Source organism: Fringilla coelebs, assembly GCF_963513975.1.
Source record: "Fringilla coelebs genome assembly, chromosome: 5".
Lineage (NCBI taxonomy): Eukaryota > Metazoa > Chordata > Aves > Passeriformes > Fringillidae > Fringilla > Fringilla coelebs.
Window position 1 is genome coordinate 39,249,599 of NC_140033.1, and position 19,402 is coordinate 39,269,000.

A 19,402-nucleotide genomic window follows, 5' to 3' on the forward strand; every position below is an offset into this window, starting at 1 on the left:
AATTTTCATCTTCACCTCCATGCAAGCTATATCTCCCTCACCCTCCTCATCTCTCCTAGACAGAAAACAGAATCAGTGTACCTTTGGTCTAGTCGAGCCTGGATATTCTGGGAAAAATCAGCTTTTCTGTTTTATCTTAGTCATTGAAGGTTGAAAATAGGACTTCTAGTCATTGTAATTTTTAATCATGGAGTTCTTCCAGTACTGTCTAACTTCATACTCCTTGGGCTGTATTCTCTATTTCAGAAAGTGTTGCTGATAAGAAATATTTATATAAAAGGTAATTTAAAAATTATTTTTATGACGATACTGACATTAACACTTAGATTGAGGGTTAATGCAATTTATCATAGTTCTGTGAAAAAGACAATTTTCTGGGTAAAAAAATAAGTTGTGAAACCCATGGTAAATTTTGTTATCAAGTTCAAAAGAAACATCAATAAGAATGTCAGTGCATCAAGTTCTTCAGTCCCACTCAAAGAATATATATTTAAATTTGAAAGTTTTGTAATAACAGTCCTTTTGCCTATGATGGTTCTGGTGTAGTCATCTGGGAAACAGTGGAAGAGGTATATGAAGGAAATGGGAATAGCATTGGATAAAACAGCATATTTTACTCTTGTAGAGACAAATAATCATTAATTAGCACTTTCAGGAATCTGGGCAGCTCAGGGACATGGATTACTTAAAAATCAAAGTTCAACAACAGTCTTCATAAAAATTACATCAGGTTTGCAATTCAAATCCCCAACAGCAGGAATGCAACACAGAAGCCAAAATTCTACAAGGAATTTACCATGGACTTTTCCCTCTAGCATGCCTAAATACTGAAGAACTTGCTATAAATTTTGCTTTTGCATTAAATATTTTGCTTTCATGGCCTTGATTTGTTAGGTGACATAATGTAGAGTTGTTTTTTTTTTTAGCTGGTTTGTTTGCTTTTGGTTTTAGTTTGATTTTAGATGGTTTGGTTTTGGTTTGTTTTTAAATTAAGGAATCTTTCAATTATCTATCTGGTTTTGTTTCTCACACTTGCAAAGCCCAAGATACATTCAGAAGAAGAATTTAGATATGGGGGAAAAAAAAAAGAATGAAATACAGACTGTCCTGAACTGTAAGACCTCCTCAAGTAACCAAATGATAATATCAGTAATAATTGAAACTAGAATCACATTTTCACCCCCGAGGATCTCTAACCCATTTTCACAAGGATTGAGTCAGACTTTGATTTCAGCACTTTCCAGAAGTATGTAAAAAGTGGCTTCTGTCTGCAGAGACAGATGTTCTAGTGTTTTTCTAAGTCCTCATCATTTATCTCCCAGCACACCAAACCCTCATTGCCAGAGACAGCAATAAACAGAAGGATGTGAATTCCCAGCCCCTTGGTGGGCAGAGGGGTGATTGAACATAGACTTTTTTTTTCAAGCAATAATTTAATTATTTAGAACTTTTCACAGAAGTTTTAATATATTTCAAAAACACTGTGATATATTTAATATTCTAAGACATGATAATAAACTGGAATAGTAACTACATCTATAGTTTACATGCAGTATACATGCATAGCTTATGTGCCTTAGAAAATGGTGGTTACTGATGCTATTTCCATCACCTTTCATGAAAACAGAAAAGTTTATTTTGGCTTGAATTTAACTCTGCACACCACTGCATATTTTAGAAAACTGTGACTGCCTTTAATTTTGGATGTAAGTGCTGTAAGTGAAACTTATTCATACAAGACTAGCAGTGTTTTGAGATAGATACAGTCTAAAAGTTGGACAAAAGGTGGTACAGAACCATGGCAAAGTAATTTAACATATGTAGTAATTCTTTAGCTACAGTTTAACTTTGTGCTTATAAGAGGTCTCTAACTGAAATCTGAATTACCAAAGTCTTGTGTACTAGGACAATCAAAGCATTTAATACTTTTCTGCTAATCTGTTTTCAAGATACATGTATCTTCAAACATGCATAGCTTACACTAGAGGATGCAGCTGTGTGGAAAAAAATTTCTTTTTGGACAAGGTAAAGGCTTCAGATAAGATTTTTCAATTGCAGAAGTACCAGACAATGTTTCATAGTTTGTTCTTTGCTAGATATATGCATAGAGACATACATATGTCCTTGAAGAAAGTCTACAAGGGTAATTGCTATACACATCACTTGACATTACTTCAGAATTCTTTGTAGAGTGTGAATTTCAGAAACATCACGTTTTGCAAAAAAAAAAAAAAAAAAGTCCTTAGAGAGAAAATTCATCAGTTCAGAAATCTGCTATAATGGTATTTTTAAGTGAAGCTTAAATTAATAGTGTGCAGTTGGGAGAACCAGCAATTACTTCTTTACCTTCTTAGCTATCTGTATGAGATGTGATGAGTTTAATTAATGAAGTATGTTCCACAGATATTCATTAGAAACATTCCTTCAGGTGACATTCCATCAGAAGGATACTAGCTAAAAGAACTTAATGCACTTCTTGCCCCTATTAAGTTCACTTGTACGCCCTACACCTCCAGCATAGCATTTCTAGTAAGACACATCTTCAAAATTCATACTGTGTTTACTGTTCCAGTGCAAATTCTGTTGCTTAATACTTACACCTTCATATTAAACACACTATGGACAGAGTGGAAAAATGGTTGGTATTGCTCTTCAACAGCACAAGAAATATTAGGCATCACCAGACACGTTAGGTGTTTAAAGCTCAGATTACTTTGTTCGGTGTTAGTGTGTACAACTAGCCTGTTACATACACTTAAGTATTTTAGCTCACAGACCTCCAGAGTTTTCTCCCCTTTAGGGAAAAGGGGGGGTGTTATTCCAGCTCCAAAACAGATTGCTATCACCACCCAGAGGCCGGCTGCATGCAATTGCTGTAGGGCTTCTCCTAATTATGAGCATCTACGGCAGTGTTGGTGATCCAAAGAAGGTAGCTTGTAAGGCAAATAATATGAAGGGTTACTCCTTGGGAGTGCATAATGTACCTCTAGGAATTTGAATTGGGATTAAGTTGCACAGCTCTGGTAGACAGTCGCTGCACTGCACTCAGCCACAAAGTGGGATTGTGAACATCAGTCTAAGGCTGTGTGATGATTTCTGAGCAGGAACACGCACACAAAAATTAATCGTCATTCTATGGTAATTTTAAATCAGAATTGTTATTTTAAGTCAAAATTAGTCTACCCATTATAAAGGTAGGAAATATAAAATATAATTCTGGGGATACTTTTTAAATGCTAAGATCAACTATGTGTGACCTGACAGGGAGATTGTGTTCCTCAGGCATATTTGTACAATGCATGCACTACTGAGCATCCAGCAGCAATATCTGATTTCAGGGCTGTCACGATGTCAACATTGTTTACAGTATCTGCAAGCTTCTCTTTATTTTCCTTTACTTATTTTAAAACTTTAACTACTGAACTCTGTGGACAGCAAAAGTCTTGTCAAAGTGATGAAAGTGTGGGGAAAATAATAAAATTGTTAAATTTGAGAACAAGTACATTTTCTTTTTTTTTAAATGTATTTTTAATTACTTCCTTTGTTGGCATGCTGTAGCAGTAGGGAACTTTGCTAAATAAAATGTCCACTTAGTCCTTCAGGTGCTTGAGTTTTTTTGCGTTTTAACTTCTTTTTAAGAAATAAGTCTCTGATTCTTTAACTTGAGCATTTTTAGAAATCCCGTAATGCTACTTAGTACTAACTTATATTATGCTATTGTGACACAGATAGGGAGGAGAGTGAGGCGAGGTATTTCACACAGCACTGGACCAGGGGGAACTCTGTGAGATAATTATATAGGCCTCAGAAACAGAAGCAGCAACCAGTCTTTATGCGGAAAGACCATTAGGGATTTTCAAGATGACCTAAAACTTCTGATGAACTTGAACTCCAGCACTCATGTATTCTGAGCTGGATAATACACTGATTTCATGTATTAAACCTACTATGGGTAAACAGTGGGTAAACAGTCTGTTTCTTCTCATCCCTTATTCCTTTACCTGTAATGTGATAAATTGTTAGGTTCTTCTTCTTCTATAAGAACGTAACACTAATTCAACAACAATCAGGAAACAGGTTCCTAAATTAATAATGAATACAAAACACATTATAGAGTTCCTCTTTGCTAGACGACATTCTCATAAAGTGATTACGGGAAGAATATCCTGAGCAACCTGTAATGGATAGGCCTATTAAAGCAGTAAAATAACTCTCTAAGTGATAAAATAACATTTGAAGCTGGTGTATGTTTATCTGACTTGTGCATTATAATACTCTGAATCACGCACACTGAAACTCAAGAAGGATTTCTAAATATACACCATATTGAGCAAAACAGAAGATCCACTGGAGATGATAGAGACCTTCTGGAAAGCAGACTGAACTTTTTTTTTTTTGCTGGCACAAACACTATGCCTCATTTTATCACTGGTAAGTTTCTCAAAGCAAGAACGCCTTTCAAAATAAACACTTGAGGAGTACTCTGGCTACGCGTCTCGCAGACCTGTAAGTCACAAATACTTTGAGGTGTCGATCTTCTTTTTCAGTCTCTCCGCCGCCTTCGGTCGCTGCCAAGCGCTGACGGGTCCGGACGCCCGGCCCCGGTCCCGGTCCCGGTCCCGGTCCCGGTCCGCTCGCTCGGAGCGGCAGCGGCTGCAGTGGCAGCGACCCTCGGTACCCCTCTCTGGTCGCTTCCCGGCTGGAAGCTCGGAGGGGCGGTGTTGCCCGGGGGCCGGGCCGGGCCGCGGGCGGGGCAGTTCAGTTCAGTCCGTCCCGGCCCGTCCCGCCCCGCCGGGGGGGCAGTCCTGCCGTGCCCCGCCGGCCCCCCGGAACCGCTGCCCTTCCGTACCGTAGCGTCCGAGGGTGTTTTGGAGCCTTAGAGAGACAAGCCAGCGTGTCCCTTGAAGGCCGTGGAAGATGGGTTTCCTGGGCAAGCTGGCGGCGCTGCCCAAACTTAGCGGAGCGGTGGCGGGCCGGGGCGGTGGTGCCTGGCGGCGGCCGAGCCGGCGCTCCGCGGGCGTCCCGCTGCCGCTGCCGGCCCGGGCCACGGCCGCCCCCCGCCCGCCGCCCGGCGGCCGCGCCGCCTCCTCCCGGGCGCTGGGCAAGTACGAGGAAGTTTTTCGGTCCTGCCTGGCGGAGCCCGAGAAGGTCTGGGGGGAAGTCGCCGAGCAGATCCAGTGGTACAAGCCCTGGGTCCGGACCCTGGAGAGGGGCAGCCTGGGGAGCGCCTCCTGGTGAGTAGCCGAGTGCCCGGTGCCGTGCGGCGGCGGGGCACGGCCGGGGCCGGGGGCTCAGCGGGGCTGCAGCGGGGAAAGTGGGCTGCCTGTCCGCCCAGGGGCTGCGGCTGTGCTGGGCTCCGGGTCATGTGCTCGCCACAGAACGATCCCAGCATCTTTCTGGGATTGTCGGTGTGCCGTCGCTGTTGGAGGAGGCGGCTGCGGAGCTTGAGGAAATTACATGACCATTACATGACAATTAACTTGGTTAAAGTTAATTATTAAAAACAGCATGGGTGAGCGTGTTGGGGTGAGGGCATGTAAGTGTGCACTCTGGCAGGTGTGACATGTGCCCGTGTGTGTCCATGTGTGGCTGAATGATGTGGATGAGTGCACCTGATGCTCCCCGTCCCAGCCTTTTTGGGTCTGAACTGGCAACAGGCTGCCGTGGACATGGGAAACCCGGCTTCAAATGCCAGGGAAATCCGGCATATGGACACACAGGTGTATAAAAAGCGTGGCTTTGGGGTTGTTTAATCTCAGATGCTGTTATAGTAGGTTATAATTTAGATGTTGTGGTTAAGGGAATTGGTGTTGTAATATACATCTTCATCAGTGAATGGCTAGCTATCCTAAGACAGAATATGATATCCTTCTTATAAGTTACTAGATAGGATTTTCAATACTTTCTCAAAGATAATGTTAAAATTCTGTGTGCCCAAGAGGCACCTTTGCCTCTTTTTAAGCAAGTTTGCATCATGCTCTTGGGTCTTTTTTCAAGAAGCTGATAGAGAATATAAAAGGCAGTGTAGGATAAGGGTCATCTTTGTTTGGGTCTTTTCTCAAGAAGCTGATGCAGAATATAAAAGGCAATGTAGGATAAGGGTCATCTTTGTTTGGTACATCAGTGTTCTTTGCCCTTTTTGTATTTTTCTGGTTTGTTTTTGATTAAAAATGTTAATAATTCTAAAATGTAGTTAAAAATATTAATAATTCTCAAATCTGTGCAAGTTAAAAGATAAAGAGCTAGTGGAATGGAACTGGGTTTCTTCTTGGTGTCTGATATCATTGCTTGACACCGCTAGTAGTAAAAATTTATATGTCTTCAGCTAAATTATCAGTAACACCCAGCCATGATGGGCTGTGTAACAGTGGATAGATAGGATCCTTGATACTTTGATCTCAAGGTCATGGCACTATTCAGAAAGTCTAGGTAGGGTTGCCTGCATAATTAACGTCTAGACAAGAGTGTAGAGAATATGTCCTATGAGGAGCTGCTGAGGGAGCTGGGGTTGTTTAGCCTGGAGAAAAGGAAGCTCAGGCAGAGCTTATTGCTCTCTATAACTACGTAAAAGGAGGTTGTAGCCAGGTGGGGGTCAGCCTCTTCTCCCAAGTAACAAGTGATAGGACCTTAAGAGGGTTGGTTCTGTGATCCTGTGAGTAAAGACTGGCAAAGTTTATTGACTGCAGCATTCCCAAACAGTATAATGAAATCAGTACAGTGGTTACTTTTGAAGGACTAAGGAATGAGAGTATTATACATGCAAATGAACATAGTTTTGCAATCAGATTCTGTCAAACAAGTGTGGATTGATTTGCTGAGCAGGATAAGCTTGTTTGTTTAAAGTAACAGAGTTAGGCATTTGTAAAGCATTACTTCTCAGGTGGAAGTTATTTCACCTTATGAGAGGGAAAAATGGATGTTTCATTGTCTGAAGTCAGACTTGTCTTCCAAGCTCTTTTCTAGCCTCACTTTCTAACTTGCATCTTTTCTTCTCTGTGGATGCAGAAACCAAAATTATCATGTTAATGAGGGCAAGTACCTGAAGGGAGGTTTTGCAGAAGACAGAGCCAGACTCTTTTCAGTGATGTCCAATGACAGGACAAGAAGCAATGAGCACAAACTAAAGCAGTCATGTTCCCTTTTTTAATGTGAGGGTGACTGAGCACTGGCGCAGAGCTGGTTGTGGAACCTCCATCCTTGGAGATATTAAAATGTCATCTGGACATGATTCTGGTCTACTGTCTCCAGGCTGACCTTGTAGAACCCTAGAAGATTAGTGGGGTAATGTGTATGTCTCAAACACCCGTAGCCAGATAGCTGTGGAGCCACCCAAGGATTATTGGTAATAATAACACTGAGAAAGAACAGGCTGGGGCTGGAGAAGGGGGCCCTGCAGGGGTAGGGCAGCACTTTTCTGGGATAAATGTCCTTGTTCTAGCTCCTGGAGATAAGCAAAACACAGTACAGGGCAGGTAGAAGGTTGAGAAGTAGGCATGGACTGTAGAGGTATCAGGACCCCTGAGGACTGCTGAAGCCCTCTGATGCATTTTCGGGAAGGTCTAGGAGAATGGATCATGCATGCTAACTAATTTTCATAGAAAACAAGAAACTCATCTCTGGAGTGGTACCCCCACAAAGCTCAGGCGCCTGTGTGCCTTAGGTCTCCGGATAGATCATCCAGCTGATGAGCTGGATCAACACTGGAGCCAGGACTGGTGATCTCCTTTTCTTTCTTTCAAATGAAAAGAGAGAAGAGTTTTCTTTCTCTCTTCCCCTCTTTATTTCATCTGTCTCTTTAACCTTGCACCATACCTTTATCCAAAACCCACTGCCGTGTTCTTATGCTAGGGTATCAGGGACTAACATACAGATTTCTGTACAAAGTGTGTGGAATTTACTAATAAAACTTTGTAAGTTTTTACAGGCCCACTGACTTTTGGAATTCTTTTTGACCATGAGGATTTATGAATCTTAGGTTCTGCCTTCCCCTTAAGGGTAGGATGCCACAGACCTGTCTAAACAGGTGCCTTCCAGAGGTCCCTTCCAACCTCAAGCCAGATTGTGATTCTGTGGCATTATATACAAAGATGCAAGTCTGAAGACTCAGCATCGGGCTGTAATTGTTTGTATGCCAGTACCTGTTGTTCTGTGGATAATAAAAACTTTAAGCAATTCAAATTTGTATAAACAAATGTGCAACATGCAGTTTTATTTCTTTTTTTAAGTTGACTTTAAATGATAACAGGCTGTACATGATAGAGCGTTGTACTTTAATGCCTCTGAAATCCCAAATGGTTACCAGCAGTCAGTGTGCTCAGCAGGGTGACAGATGGGCAAGTTCTTTGAATATAAGAGAGGGAGAACATAGAAGAGGGTCTTTCAGAGGACTGGCTGAAGAGAAAACAGACAATGGAACTCGGCTGGGAAAGAGGCCAGGTGTCCAAGCGAAAACAGAGGTTACTGGCTTAACAGGGTAAAAGTGGAGTTCTGAGTCAGAGGTTTACCTTGGAAGCTCTTAATGGGGACCTGAAAAATAGCACTAAAAAGTTAATGTATGTGTGTCTTGAGTTAGAATTTGTTTCCTCTTTTGGAGACATTTTATTAGATCAATTGGAAACACTATTTTTTTCTCAATACCTCTGCTTTTGGTTGCAAAATCTGAGATGTACAGAACCAGATGCTTTTCATTTATTTTCCAGTGTAATCTACTTCTGTTGAAGAAGTTGAAGGAGGCTGTTACTGTATTTAGAATGTAGGCATATGGCACTTCTTCCTCTCTAAATACTGTAAGAGCATGAAACAAACTCACAACATGCCCCAGTGTGTTTTCTTCACTCTCTGCCACTGGAAGTACCAGTATTATGTCAGTGGAATGCAAAATGATTTCCAGAAGAAGAGTGATCATTGTCACCATCCCCTGACTTGTTTTTTTGAAGCAGTAATCCCAGGTACTGTTCTAAACTGTATTAGTGGCTGATACAGCACAAAACATCTGGTTTTGCCTTCATGAAAAATTATAAGAACTATGAAGCATGGTTGCTCAAGAAGAGGATGAACGAATTGAAATTGTTTGATCTAAAAGCCAAAATGGAGACCTAGGTTTTAAACCACATAGAATTTGGTACAGAAATTGAAGGAAAAACTTCCTTGAGTTGGCTTTGAACAGGTCAAAACTGTCTTCAGTTGCAACATGGGAAACATAGTCTTTAGATGTTAGAGAGAAAAATCTTTTTAATGCTGAAGTTGGTAAAAGACTTGAACAGATTATTTTGGAATCTTGTGGAATGCCAATTAAAAGGGTTAAAACGAGTATTTATTTAGGAATGTGGAAACAGTTTTCTCCAACATGTGCAGGCAGAGGGCAATTTTGCAACATATGTTTTTCCTCTGATGCTAAGACATAGATGCAATATATAATCCCCTTTGAATTTTGGAAATGTTGCCCAGATTGCCATGCAAATTTTGCTTATACTTTTAAAACTGTGTCAGGGTCAATTTACATAATAATATCTCAAATTATCTGATATTGTCTAACTGATACTGTTTTATTCAGCTTCTACTCTCATTTAATGTAAAAAAAGTGCATGTCTGCTTTTCTGTTCCTATCAGAACCTCTTTCCTTCTCAACAGGGTAACAAAGCTCTCATCACACCTTCCAGATAGTCTTGGTTTTTGATAAAACTTAGAGTTATATCTCTTTCACACCCTTGTTTGTAAGTGATTGCTAAAAATTCATGTTGATGTTGCTATGTATCTTTAGAAGAACCAAAGCTCTCATGCCTGCTCATGTTTTGACCATTTTAAGTGAATATGCATAGCCCAGGTGATGTGTTCCCTTGTTAATGTCATCCTACAGTGATTTGGTAGAAAAATCTGAATCTTACACAACTTTTAAGACAGTAATACAGAGTTTCTCTGTATTATGTGAAACAATTCCAGATCCTTTTTTGTTCATATAGTTTTCCTTTTAGAGGAAGGGTTTTGTAGACTTTTGTACAGGATGGTTTGTGACTTTGATGGTCCCCCACTTTCTCCTTATTAATGGCATTGTAAAAGAGTTGCAGTAAGACATCTGCATCGTAAATATCCTAACTGGTTTTAATTTCATAACTGCTGTTTTTAGACAATAAAGACTATGCCATAGCATCTGTGTATGGATATAAAAGTAATATATAAAATATTCTGATTTAGAGCAGTTTTTTACTAAACATGAGAAGTGGAGAAGGAAATACTTTTTTTTAACTAGTAGTAGGTTACTTTAGGCCATCTGTTATTTCTAATTGCATTATAATAATATGTTGCCACCGTCCAGTCGTCCCCATAGAACCTTTTTGAAACTTTCAACAGTGTGTTTTTTGTATATTGCTATTTTTGCTGCACAGATACACATGCAGATAGAAAAACAAAAGGGCATGATTTAGTGTGAACTTTAACTTTTAGGTGCTGTGTCATCTTCCAGTAAATAGAATTGTCTTTGTATCTGGTACCTTCTGTATTTTTGTACTTTGAGGATTATGCTGCACTTGAATTTTCTTTTTCTATGTAAAATGACTAGAAAAGTGAAACCTAAGTTTGTGAAATGTTTTCTTCTTTAATTGGAAGGTAAGAGTTCTCTGTAAATGTCTAACTATTGAAGTGGCTATGACTCATATCAATTTACAGAAAATTTTGAGTCTCTGATATAAAAGAGTGTTGTCAAATGCATTATAATCAGATGATCTTATAACTTGGGATCCCTTTCATTTAGCTACAGGTGCTTGTATGTTTAACTGTTATTGCCAAGAGATGAATAAGACTATTTTGAGTCCCAAACCTGTTCTCTTTGAAAAGGGTATTTGTGTGTGCCAGTACAAAGTAGGATAATAGCATCTTTTCATAATGTCAAATAAATTTATGTGAATTTATGCTTTTTCTGTGATACCCTACATATAAAATCAGAGTGATTAATGCAAATTAAGTTAAACCAAGACCAAGTTTAATGGATTCTTAGTTAAGTCAGTTAAGATACAGTACTTTAATGTATTTTCACTAATAGTCGTATTTAGCTTATTGAGTCAATCATGAGGTTACAGAATAAAAAAGAACTTCCTGAAGTGAGTATAATCTTTTGAGAGCTATGTTTTATCTGAATGCTCTCATTCCTTAAAAGAAAAACACCAAATGACACCAAAAAAAAAAAAAAAAAAAAATTTGTCTTAGTTTGGAAGGGTAGCTATTATATACTTCCTACTTCTTTTGTAGGTTTGTAGGTGGAGAGCTGAATATCTGTTACAACGCTGTAGATCGTCATGTTGAGAATGGACGAGGAGACCAAATTGCCATTATTTATGACAGTCCTGTAACAAATACCAAAGACAGAATAACATATAAGGAACTTTTGGAACAGGTATGTTTCAGAATAACCTTGTCAATGAGAAGGGGCAATAAATATTGCACAGTAGGTAAATACCAGAGAGATAGAAATGATCTAGCTCACTAGTTTACCGCTTTTGCTATGCTCAGTATTGGTTTATAAGTTTGGCTACCTCTGCCAAATTATACTGCATCCAATAGGTTTTGAAATTCCTCTATGTCCTCTTTTTCTTCGTCAGTTTAATAATTTTTTTTCCCCTGGTTGGTTAAACTTTTAACTTGTCTGCATTTGATTTCATTTTCTTTTCCCCTAACAGATCTTAATAAAAAGGTTAATCGTAGTGGTAGTTAAGTCTCTTGACAGTTGCTGTGATGAGCACAAGTACAGTACCATAGAAATGAAATGTGTACCTTGGCTGTTGCTGCACACAACTGAATGTAAGCCTAAATGAAATTTAACTGGGAGAACTCCAAAGGAAGCTGTGTCACCTGTCCCTATGTAGGCTGTCATGAAGGTCGCTCTTCTGTCTGGAAGGTGTGTGGATTTTGACTTCCCTGTTGGCTGAGGTAGCTTACTCCTGATGAGATTGTGAATATCCAGTTCTGCATCAGCCCATTCAGATTTACTCTGCCTCACCATGGGTTGTTGCCACCATGTTTGCAGTGGTGATTGCAGTCTGCCCCACTGAAAGTTCTTGGCTCTCAGGGCTGTCTGCTGGAGGTTTGCCCTCATGCTGCAACTCTTCTTTAGCTTTTTTCTTCCAGTTACATGTAGCAGTTGAACTTAAAATTGAGTACAAAGAAACATTGGAGTTGGACTGGTATTCTTCCTTAATGTGTTTCAATGTGCAAGATGGATTACTTTGAATGTAACACACTCACTGTATTTAAGATATGCATGTAGTGTCCGGAGTAATGTGGACCTGTGGTTTAAAATGTGAAATGAGTTCAGAATACAGTAATTCTGTTTGTGAGGGGTTTATTCCACTATTGCAAGAAAAGAGAAGTCATACAGCTACAAAGAAATGATGAACCTGTTATGCATTCCACCTTTTTAGGAAAATATAGAAAACATGTACTCCTTACCAGTTTTTTATTTATTTGGACACAAATCCAAAAAACAACATGACATATGGTATGCTGGAGCTGGAACAACTAGCTTTGGTGTTTTAAGTAGTCTGAAGACTTGGAAAGGATCCAGCTCCTTACCTATTTTTATTTATACTAATATATATATAAGTATAATTAAAATGTTCTATATACAATTTTTGAGTCGTTTGCCTTCAATAATTATGATATATACACAATATGTATTCAAATAGATGTATATATATGAAATCAATCTATATATACATTGCATATAATACTTGGTTAACTTGAATGCAGAAATACAACATTTTAATGTAAATTATTTTAAATGAACTTGCTTGGTAGAAATTTCCTCTGAAAAGAACTTGAAATGTAGCCTTTTTTTCTTCTTTTAAAACTTGATATTATATTAAGTCTCTTAAGTTTATGTCTCTGTAAGTGTGTTAATAGTCTGAAGACATGGTGCATTTGTGCAAAGTGTCAAAAAAATTTTGCTAGTTGACATACACATTCTTTCATCTACATCTCTTCTTACAGAGCATTGCCAAACCAAGTGGAAGAACTAGTTTAAGTATTCTGGGGTATGTAGCAGTACTCACTCAAGTTCATTATAATCTTGCTGGAGGCTGAGTCCTATCTAAATACTATTTCTGAATTCTCTACAGTTTGCTCTTAATCAAAAGCAAAAAAATGTGAAAGGCAATATTTGATATTAATAGCTTGTCTGTTGAAGCTTTCTGGTCCACTTTAGTACAGTATGTTTAATTTGGTTTATCTGCGAGTTACTGGACTACTGAAAGCAAAAGTAACAAAGAGATCTGCTGAACACAGGAGGGACCTAGGCTGTAGTATTTTTTTCATGGATCTTATAGGTCTAGGAGAGTTTAGCTTGCATTGATGGATTCTATGCTTGTGTGCTCCAGTCACTGCTCAACCCAGGAAGGTCTGGAATTCCTCTTTTGAGCGTTTTGAATGGGATTTCTGGTTTTGCATCTTTCAAGACGAATTCTTTTGGCACGGACCAAAACTGCTTTTCGTAACTGCTGGGAGTTCAGAACTGAATGACTTAGAAAGCTTAGCTGCTAATACAGCTGTAGTATTTGGTTGCTGTGTAAAAGTAAAACCGTGCTCACTAGGACCATGCGTTTGATAGAAGTGCAGTTTATGCTCTGGTCTTCCAAGCTGAAAGCCTCCTTGAGTTTCTTGTTATATCACTTAGTCTCAAGTGATTTTATTAATGAAATGTCAAATCTATTAAAGTGAGTGAGCAGTCTTAAACTTGAAGAAAAGTGGAGAAATAGCATGTTAGTTTTTTAATGATAAAGTACACTACACTGTATTAATGTAAATCCTAAATGAGGGCACATTGTAACAAAGTGGAAGGTTTCATGGCTTTTAACAATTTAATGAAATGTCAGTACTCACTTTTCCACCCTCCCCTTTTTTTTTAGAAAGAGTGATTGCTTGGATATTTCAGGGCTACCACAGCAATCTGAAGGGCAATGTAAACCTGCTTTACAATGTTCCCCTGTCTTCCAAATAGTTGCAGATAGAGACAGTGTTTTATCGTATAGTCCAAAAGTTCCCTGTCTGTCAAAAGGATGAGGGGAAGGGCACAAGGAAAAATCATAGATAGCCATGTATTTTATTGGATTGTTGTCTTCAGTGACATTACAGTCTAGTGTGGGGAAGTCAGGGGCAGACAAGTGATTACTGGGTTTGCACAGGTGACGTGTGGTTCCTGTCTGCAGTATGCTGTACACATGTTCTGCTTGAAATGCAATTTAGCTATGATAGGTTTCAATAAAGATTATGTAAGTACATGAAGATCTCTTTGCTGTCTCCTTCCTATACCCAGGAACCAGTTATATAGCTTGTTTACAGGCACTAGGAGTCTTCTGTTTAAAAATTACTAATTATGATCATTAAATAATGTCTTTTTCCTTTAGCAGGTGAACATTGCCTTTTTCATAATTATTAATAATAATTTATGAAATAAAGAGGAATAATAATAATAATAATAATAATAATAATAATAATAATAATAATAATAATAATACTTGTCCATTGTGTTTAACTGTTTATTGCCCACACTTACAGTGACAATAAAAATACTCATTAAATGTTATTTTCATTGCTTCTGGCCTTTTTGTCAACGCTCTGTTTGAGAGTCACAAGGAGAGAAGATAATGATTACCTTTTTTGTTTCTTTGAGAGAGGGTGATGTTAATTCTGTGTTCGAAGATTTTAATGTTTTCACACTAGGAATTACAGAAAAGTAATTTACCTTTGGAAGTAGAATTGTTATCTTTATTTACAATTACTTTCACTAATTATACCTAGAAATGACTGTAAATGCTGGGGGTATGGCAATAAATTCTAGCTTTTTACATTTCCAGTCTTTGGTTTTTGTTGAGTTTTGATAGTGTGTATCAGTTTTATATTAATTTATATTAAGGTATTAATAAGTCTAGCAAAGGATATTTTATCTTGAAAATCAGTAATAATTAAGATATCTGTTACGTGCAAATCATATAGATACCTAAGGTTGTGTGAGTTTTCAGCTTGGTGGTGTGATGACTTTGCCTTACAAACATGTTCTTTCTTCTGGTTGAAAATAGCAGCAGAGATTTATGCAATGCTTACAGAAAATGGAATTTCCACAGTATCTTCTGATGCAAGAGTGCCTGCTTGGGGCTTCTGTGTTTCCATTTTCTGAAATCCTCAGGGAGAATGTAGAAATGTGCTGTTTGATTGTGGAGGAGCTGTGAATTTAATGCAAAGACAGAGCAGATGCTCCTGGAGCTTCTGGATGTTACTGTCTCAGGTTACTGAAAGTCTGAACATGTATTTCCACTGAAGAGAGAAACAGTGAGGTTGGAGATGGATGTATAAGAGCAATATGGGAGCAGAGGTGCAGGAAATAGTGTCATTAGGCAGAGATGTACAACAGTAGAAAAGAGCACTTAAAGTTAGTAGTGGGTCTTTGATATGCACAGTGATGCATAATGCTTCTTCACTTGGGTAAGGACATCACTGTAGCTGATTTACTGTTGGTTACTTTTAGATGTCCTTACTGCATACAAAGCAGTTTATGTCTTTTTCAATATATTTATGAGGACTTTAGGACTGAATGTAGTGGCTCTTTAAAAAGAGAAAACTCAAATTTCTAAATACTGAAAGAAAGCATTTCTTTCAGAAGATGCCACGTTACTGTGCCACAACAAGCAGGTTGGGACAACTTCACAGTGCTTTTCATGGGCTCCCATGCTCTCTATAATCCAACTTACTATGTGGTAAATACTAATGAAGTATTCAGTACTACTTTTGTGACCAAATATTTTGTACTGTCAAAGTAATAAATATTTTCTCATGGTGTTACAGGAGCATTGCTGCTGATCAGTCTATTGCATTTCGTGACTTCCAGTCCTTTGCTGCTGTACATAGTCTCTCTTAGGTTTCTCCATAGCAAAAATGAAAATCTGATAGTGAGAGGAAAAATTGATTTTAAACCTAGATATTTAAACCTGGATAACACTCTGAATTTGTGTTTCCCTTTGGTTCAGAATATACTGTCTCTTGTCTCAGATTGAGAAGTGCAGTATGAGACTGCAGTAAAGAAAATACTACTACATGTTGATTTGTGTTTCAAAGTTAGCTAGTTTGGACAGAACTTACATTATGAAATGACCTGTTTACATTCATTCTTAAGAGCTAAAATTGAGAAATACAAACTGTTACCTGAATAAATGAATGACTGCTAGACTCTCATTTAAAAATTTGCTAGACATTGCTATTGATTTTTTTTTTTGGCTGTATCAACTACAATAATTGGTCTCCTTCCATTTTTATTTTACCAGAGAAAAATGCAAGAAAGAAATTCTCTTAAATGTACTGAACCTTGATTACATTATATCAGCTTTCTTTATCATACTTGTTTGTCTCTTTGATGTCGTGCATCTGTTGACTGTATGAAAGTTTTTCTAATGGGGCAGCAGCAGATCTGGAGGAACTTTAAATATGAATGTTTTGTCAGTACAGGTGTCCAGGTTAGCTGATGTCATGATCAAGCATGGTGTGAAGAAAGGAGATCGTGTGGTCATCTACATGCCCATGATTCCACAGACAGTGTACTGTATGCTGGCTTGTGCAAGAATAGGAGCCATCCATAGCCTGATTTTTGGTGGATTTGCATCTAAAGAGCTTTCGGTTCGCATTGATCATGCAAAGGTAATACCTGTTTGAAGCAACCAACACCATTGCGTTAGATTGCATTAGTTACTCCTATTAGTCAATGTCAAAACCCTGTTCTTAGGGTTTTTTTGCCAGACAGGATAACATTTCTCTTTGTGTGGCACGCAGTTTGTTTATAATACCTATTGTTGCAATATGAGCAAAGAACTCTGTGCTGAGGTTGATGCTTGTTTAGCAGACACCAAGTGAGCAATTTTGACCCCTTCTACAAAAGCAGGAGTTTAACACACTGTTGTTTGTATAGAGTGTACTTTCTTCTCATGTTTGTCAATCTTTTTCTGCTAGCCATCTCCTTAATATTGGCTTTTGGTTCAGCATTTTCATCAAGTGTATGAGGAAAATTCTGCCAACCCTAAGTGATGAAAAAAGGCTTACAACAGCTCTCTAGTTTCCCCTGTCTTTCTTCCCGCTTACCCATTTTTTAAACAAGCTATAAAATAATGTAGAAGAAAAAATTATAAACTTCAAAAATGGAGGTTGCCAAAAATACAAATCATCTAGCATGTTTACTTTTAGAGTATTTTGCAATTATTGACTAATTAATCCAAATGGTTTTTCCCCAGGGGATAAAAGGGAGAGAACATAATAATCATAATCCTTGCTTCATGCATTAAAATGAAAAGAGAGGAAGTTAAATTTTCTACCCAAGGTCACATAGGAACTCTTTTGAAGTATTAGCTGCAAACCATGAACTAAGTCCTAATTTACATTGCCTTTTGGTTTCTTTAAAAGGAAGTATTATGGATGATTTTTGGTCCATCTGATGTATAATTAAAATGTGAGTAAGGGGAGGCATATCCTCAATCTAAGTTTCAAAACATGCCCTAATTTTTAGCGTGATAAAGCTTGCATGATAAGTGAATCGCACGCTCTTGAAGCTACCTGTAAGTACCTGTGATAGACAGTAAAAATGCTGAATAAATAAAGCAGTTGCACAATAACCTAACCTTTTTATTAGGCTTTTTTGTGAATTGGTTTAGATGCTGCAGTACAGGACCTGATATTGCTAAAATTAATTAGAAAGCCTTAAACATGTGCTGTGGAAAGCTGGCTGTAAGATGGTCTTGTAGAAGAAAGATCAAACTTCCTACTCTGTTGGAAAATCTGAGTGAAAGAAATAACAAGCACTTTCTGGTGACTATGAAAAGGTACACTTGGCCAGCTTAGCTTAATTTATCTTGAATTTTAAATAGGTCTGGGAATGCTGCAAAGTCCTGCAGCTGGTAATTTCTACTTGTGTCAGGTGTTGGCAGTTACAGGCATTCTGCAGTGAATTGTGATGAGCATGAAAACAGGATTTTTTGTCATCTTTCCTTTAACTTGATTCTGGGAATATATAATTTGTAATGTTAAAGCAATAGGTAGGTTCATAAAGTCATGGAACAGTTGGAAGGGACTTTTAAAGGTCATCTAGTCTCACTTCCCTGCAATGAGCAGGGCATGTTCAGATAGATCAGGTTGCTCAGAGCCCTGTCAAACCTGACGTTGAATGTTCCCAGGGGTGGAGCATGTATCATCTCTTTGATCAACCTGTGCCAGTATTTCACTACCCTCATTGCAAAAGATGTCATCCTTATATCTAGTTTAAATATACCCTCTTATAGTTTAATACCATTGCCTCTTTGTCCCATTGCAGCAGACATTGCTCATGTCCAGCTTTTCATCTACCAGTATCCCAAGTCCTTCTTGGCAGGGCTACTCTCCATCCCTTCATTCCCCCAAGTGTATTGATTTTTGGAGGGCTTGGCCTGGCACAGGTACAGGACCTTGCACTTGTGCCCTGTTGAAGCTCATTAAGTTGCAGGGCCTACTCCTTGAGCTTGTCCATGTCCCTCTGAATGGCATCCCCTCCTTCAGGAGTGTCAGCTGCATCACTTGAGGAGTATTAGAGAGCATAGAAGAATTTGTAGAAGGAGTCTTTACAGCAGAATAAAACTGTTGGTCTTGTACCAACATCTTTTACTATTGGGCCTTGCTTTATCTCATTTCTACTTCATAACATTGCTGGTTTTTTTTTCTATAGATCACTATGTCATTTGTCCTCCAGCAGACCCTTGAACTGTCCCTGTTTTTTCTTCAAACTTGTTATATTTCTATCTAATCTTAACATATATGACTACATTGAGCCACAGAAGAGGTGGGAAATGGGTGTATGAAAGCAATATGAGAGCAGAGGTGCAGGAGAAATAATGTCATCAGGCAGAGAGAAGAAAAGAGCAGTTAAAACCAGTAGTGGGCCTTTGGTTTGGCCGGAGTGATCCATGATGCTTCTTCACTTTGGTAGTGCATCACGTTAACTAATTTAGTACTGGTTATTTTTAGAGGTCCTTACTACACACAAGGCACTTTATGAGCGCAGGTGGGATCACCAACAAATCCCTATAAAGCTAGTGATAACAAGAGTTTTTCATCTTAACACTTGAATTGGACTGTGTATCTTTTATTTATTACAGTCTACTTCAGGGTGGCCTCCCAATGAATTTGCAGCTTAACTGCGTTGTTTTGAATCATCTTCTTCTATTAAATTAGTGCATTCCAAAAAGGAAAATCAATGAATACTGAAATTTTAAAGCTCATCCAGAATCTTTATTTTGAATGCACACCAATTAGGGATCTTTCCTGAATGACAGGTTTGGACAGGAAACATTACTGCACAAGAAAACTATTTAATCTTTGCTTTCTCTGCTGAATTTAATTTAGCCTTAAC

General features: G+C 38.4%; 1 protein-coding gene across 1 annotated transcript in view; it reads left to right on the forward strand.

Moving 5' to 3' along the window:
* Positions 1-4,917: 4,917 nt before the first annotated feature.
* The window catches only part of ACSS3 (acyl-CoA synthetase short chain family member 3), a gene marked incomplete at both ends in the record, with an annotated part of 64,815 nt that continues 50,330 nt past the window's right edge, over positions 4,918-19,402 (forward strand). Inside the window, 3 exons of the mRNA XM_084205938.1 lie at positions 4,918-5,234; positions 11,242-11,386; positions 16,483-16,671. Coding sequence (XP_084062064.1) covers positions 4,918-5,234; positions 11,242-11,386; positions 16,483-16,671 — 651 coding nt within the window. The remainder of the gene's footprint in view (positions 5,235-11,241; positions 11,387-16,482; positions 16,672-19,402) is intronic.